At 40.3% G+C, this 4,853-nt stretch overlaps 1 protein-coding gene across 1 annotated transcript; it reads left to right on the forward strand.

Moving 5' to 3' along the window:
* Positions 1-1,360: 1,360 nt before the first annotated feature.
* Positions 1,361-2,652, forward strand: LOC121482355 (eukaryotic translation initiation factor 3 subunit F). Its single transcript, XM_041740259.1, has one exon. The coding sequence runs from the start codon at positions 1,374-1,376 to the stop codon at positions 2,481-2,483; it is 1,110 nt and encodes a 369-aa protein (XP_041596193.1). The 5' UTR covers positions 1,361-1,373; the 3' UTR covers positions 2,484-2,652.
* The last annotated feature ends 2,201 nt before the right edge of the window (positions 2,653-4,853 follow it).

Here is a 4,853-nt window from a genome sequence, read left to right on the forward strand (position 1 = left end):
TTGTAAATAATTACTATACTGAGAACTTCCAGCACAAAAGAGAGAGCAATGCTGTATTGTTTTGATCCAAAATAATGTCCATTAACTTTCTCTGATTCAGTGATTATAGAGTGATGTATTTTCTATGAAATGATACATTCTTTAAGGAATGTACTTGTGACTAAGAATAGAGGCCAGAGGGGAATGACAGCCCAATTTACATCCTCCATAGTGTTTTGTAATGCTGAATTTGAGTTCCCACTGTAAGACAGTGATCTTGCATCTTCTTCATTCTGCCCAGGAAAATATCCTGTTGCTAGCACTTGAGGTAATTTCATAATTTTGAAATTGTCTTACAAAAGTTAAAGAGCAAATTGAAGGGAATCCCTTCTGAGTTGAATATACTCATGATGAGAATATTTCTCCTGCATGGCCAGGCCTACATGAATCTGATGATAAGATGGTACAGAAATAGCTCAGCCATGGTGATTAGTGACAACAGCTAAGCAATCTAAGCTGACTATGCTATAATACATGTGGATGGCCATCTTTAAGCTAGAGAGTAGAATCATAGACTCCAAGGTTAGAAGGGACCTACAAGGCCATTTCTAATTTGTCCTCCTTTCTAATTCAGAAATCCCTTTTCAAAATGGTTGACATGGTGGCATCCAGCCTTTGTGCCACCCCTTTCGGTGATAAGACAGATGACTGACTTAATTCTTTGACATCCCATAATAATATTGGAAGAACGTTGACACTAATCAATCTTATAAAGACAGAACTCAATCCCCAAAACCAAATCCATCAAGAATGCTAATGAGCATCATTTATACAAATAGTACATGGAAAAGATTAAAGTTTATATGAATTTGGGAATAATAGGAGAGCTTTTCTATAAATTAATATGGTATAACTGAAGATAAAAATTATGTCTGTTGGCTTTTTTTAATGTATTATTTACATTTTACGAGCAGTTTGATCACCAAATGGTTCTGAAGAGGCTATGCCTTGATTTTTCAAATTCTTCCATTTGTGTTTCCAAGATTACTTCATTGATTATTTATAACCAATATTTAATGAGTTCTGCTATGTGCTCTACACTGTGGGAGATGGAGAATACTGTTTGAACATTTATCATCAGTTATTGAAGAACCATATTTTAAAGGACTAATTTAACTCCAAATATAAGTCCACTCAAAGCTAGCTCACATTCAAATTTACAAGTCTGATTATACATGCATATTGTAACGAGCAAACTTGAACGAGGCACATGCATGTAAGGTGATCAGTCTCATACTATGGCATAAGCAAAATGAAATTCTGAAATATTTGAAAATAATAATGTCTTGATATTTTTGATAATAATGTCTTGATAGTCCTTCTCTCTCGACAAGATGGCCACACCGGCAGCCCCGGCGAGTGCTCCTGCCGCCACCCCAGCCCCAGCCTCCGCCCCGGCCGCGGCCCCAACCTCGGTCTCAGCCCCGGCCGCAACCCCAGCTTCAGCGCCAGCGCCGGCTCCGGCCCCAGCGCCGGTCCCAGCTCCAACGACGGCTCCAGCCTCCGCCTCAGACCCGGGGACTGCGGCGGCCACGACTGCGGCTCCGGGCCAGACCCCGGCGTCTACGCCAGCCCCAGCGCAGGCTCCGGCGCAGTCACTGCCGGGTCCTGCTCTCCCAGGCCCCTTCCCCGGCGGCCGCGTGGTCCGGCTGCACCCGGTCATTTTGGCCTCCATCGTGGACAGCTACGAGCGACGCAACGAGGGCGCTGCCCGAGTTATCGGGACCCTGCTGGGAACCGTTGACAAGCATTCAGTGGAGGTCACTAACTGCTTTTCAGTGCCACACAATGAATCAGAAGATGAGGTGGCTGTTGACATGGAATTCGCTAAGAACATGTATGAATTGCACAAGAAAGTCTCTCCAAATGAGCTCATCTTGGGCTGGTATGCTACAGGCCATGACATTACAGAGCACTCTGTGCTGATCCACGAGTACTACAGCCGAGAAGCCCCCAACCCCATTCACCTCACTGTGGACACCAGCCTCCAGAATGGCCGCATGAGCATCAAGGCCTATGTCAGCACTTTAATGGGTGTCCCTGGGAGGACCATGGGGGTGATGTTCACACCTCTAACAGTGAAATACGCGTATTATGACACTGAACGTATTGGAGTTGACCTGATCATGAAGACCTGTTTTAGCCCCAACCGGGTGATTGGACTCTCAAGCGACTTGCAGCAAGTAGGAGGGGCATCGGCTCGCATCCAAGATGCCCTAAGCACGGTGTTGCAGTATGCAGAGGATGTGCTGTCTGGAAAGGTGTCAGCTGACAATACTGTGGGCCGCTTCTTGATGAGTCTGGTTAACCAAGTACCCAAGATAGTTCCCGATGACTTTGAGACCATGCTCAACAGCAACATCAATGACCTGCTGATGGTGACCTACCTGGCCAATCTCACGCAGTCACAGATTGCCCTCAATGAGAAACTTGTAAACCTGTGAATGGGTCCCACGCAGTACTCCTGCCAGTCTTGGGCCACCCTAGGACTCAGAATGGAGTGAAGTAGAATGGTTTACTTGTGGTTTGAGTCACACTGAGTCAGTCAACTGCTTGTGACTCTAAATAAATCTAGCCTACCTTTTGTAAATGAAAAAAAAAAAAAAAAAATAATGTCTTGATATTTTTTGTGTCCAGTATATCATGACACACATTACAAATTAAGGAGAGTTATTTAAAAAAATATGAGTGACTATCTCAGTAGGACCAGAAGACATATAGATGTATTGGATATCCCAATGTGAAAGTGTTGTGTAAGTGACCAAGTCACTCCCCTGATGATGTGTCTGTTGAAAAGGGCACAATTTAAAGAGGCAAGAAAAGTTTTAAGTGGTAGTTTAAAACTTTCATGGGAAGAGATTCTATATTAGTTCCCATTGATGCAAACTTACTGGCTTAAAATAACACAAATTTATTATCTTACAGTTAAGGAGCTCATAATTTTAAAATGAATCTACAGGGCTGTGTTCCTTCTGGGGGTTTAAGGGGAGAATTAATTTCCTTGCCTTTTCTAGCTACTAGAGGCTGCCCATTCCTTGGCTCATGGCCCTTTCCTCTATATTCAAAGACAGCAGGAGAACATCTTTAAATCTCTCTCTTTCCCTCTCCCTCTCTCTCTCAACTCCTCCCTCTTCCTCTTTCTCTCTCCTTCCCTCTCCTTCTCTTCCTCCATCTCTCCCTTTACTGCATACACACACACTTCTCTGCTTCTATCACCCCATCTCCTACTCTGGACTCTAGGGACTACAGTCTCTCTCTTAAAAGGAGCCTAGTGATTATGTTGGGCCCACCCACATAATCCAGGTTAATTTCCCCATTTTGAGACCCTGAATCTTAATCACATGTGCAGTCTCTTTTACCATGTAAATTAATATAGTCACAAGTTTTGAGGATTGAGACATAGACATCTTCGGTGGCTATCATTCTGCCACAGTCTCCATTGGCCTCAGATGACCTAAACCTAATTGTGTGTTTTTGTTTTGTTTTTTTTAAAAAAAACAGTCCACTAAAATAAAGAAAGTTATAAGATATTTTATATGTTTATTTTAGGTCAGACTTTTTTAAGAAGAAAAATGTCCTAAGAATAATTAAATAAATTAGTGACAATTATATCCTTAAGTGTTGATAAGAATAGTCCTACTAGAAAAGTTTAAATCAGAAATTCCAGTAGAATGTTAGAAGGTCATTCTGTCATTGATTTACTTATGAAAAACACAATTTACACAAGCTTATTTAAACAGTTGTTTGAATCGTGTTCCTCGCATCACTCATTTTCTATGCTCTTTGCCCCAAGTTAGTACAACACTGACAAATATTTGAAGAGTAATCATTTGCTTCAGTACATATAGATTTAAAATATAAAGATTCTACTTTCTATTAGGTAGTATAGTCCTTGAATAATAAATATATTCCTTGTCAGTGTTCCTTTCTAACTATGCAAATGATACACTTTTGATGTTTAACTGGTCTTGTGTGCTTTATTTGTGCACCATATGGCTTTCATAGATAACTATAGTCTAATTGGTTTGAATCAAGCAACTGACACAAATATGCAAATATAGTCAGAATAGAAAATATTTCTACCATAGTTCCCTTCTGCACTATTGATTGAAATATGAATGCTTAAAAATAGTTCTGTAGAGCTAGTCTATGTGAATAGTTTGTAATTACATCCATTCTCAATTGTCTCTGTTCAGAAGTATGACGCTAACAAGGGAAAATGACTGACCAAGTGCATTTATTTAACACAGTACTAACTCTAGAAAAACATTATGCTTGTGATTATTTGTATTTGGTGAGCAAAAAAAAATCATGTTTCTCAGTAAAACTGCCTTTAAGGATATACTGTTGTATGTCAAAGTTCTATGCGATTAGGCTAATGTTAGATTACATTCTTGGTAAAGTTGTTATTTTTTAAAGGAATCCTTATTATAGAAACATTTTTTTTTCTTTGAGGCAGCTTCTTTCTTTTCTTTTTAACAGCCAAGTGGGATTGCTTTAATTAAGGTCTCTAGCTGGTTCTATCTCTGTGCATCCTTTTTATTTTCCTCTGACCTTCCACAATCTGTTCACATTAGATATGAGGTGGACCATGTCATCAGTGAGCATATTTTCATTTGAAGGACTGCCAGCATAGCTTTCTGCTGTTTCTTTCCATTTGCTCAAAAGTATTGATGGAACTCTAGTATAACTCCACTCAGGGTTTAGTTCCTGTACAGGTACCAAAGACTCAATAAAAGCTGAGTCACTCTTGAGCATTCCTTACTTTATGTCTTGCTATTTTCCTTCTCATTGTGGACCATTTCTTTCCTGCT

Source organism: Vulpes lagopus, chromosome X (genome assembly GCF_018345385.1).
Source record: "Vulpes lagopus strain Blue_001 chromosome X, ASM1834538v1, whole genome shotgun sequence".
Classification (NCBI taxonomy): domain Eukaryota; kingdom Metazoa; phylum Chordata; class Mammalia; order Carnivora; family Canidae; genus Vulpes; species Vulpes lagopus.

Bases quoted from the DNA above. Each gene is read 5' to 3' on its own strand.
- LOC121482355 (XM_041740259.1), top strand. From the start codon at position 1,374: ATGGCCACACCGGCAGCCCCGGCGAGTGCTCCTGCCGCCACCCCAGCC.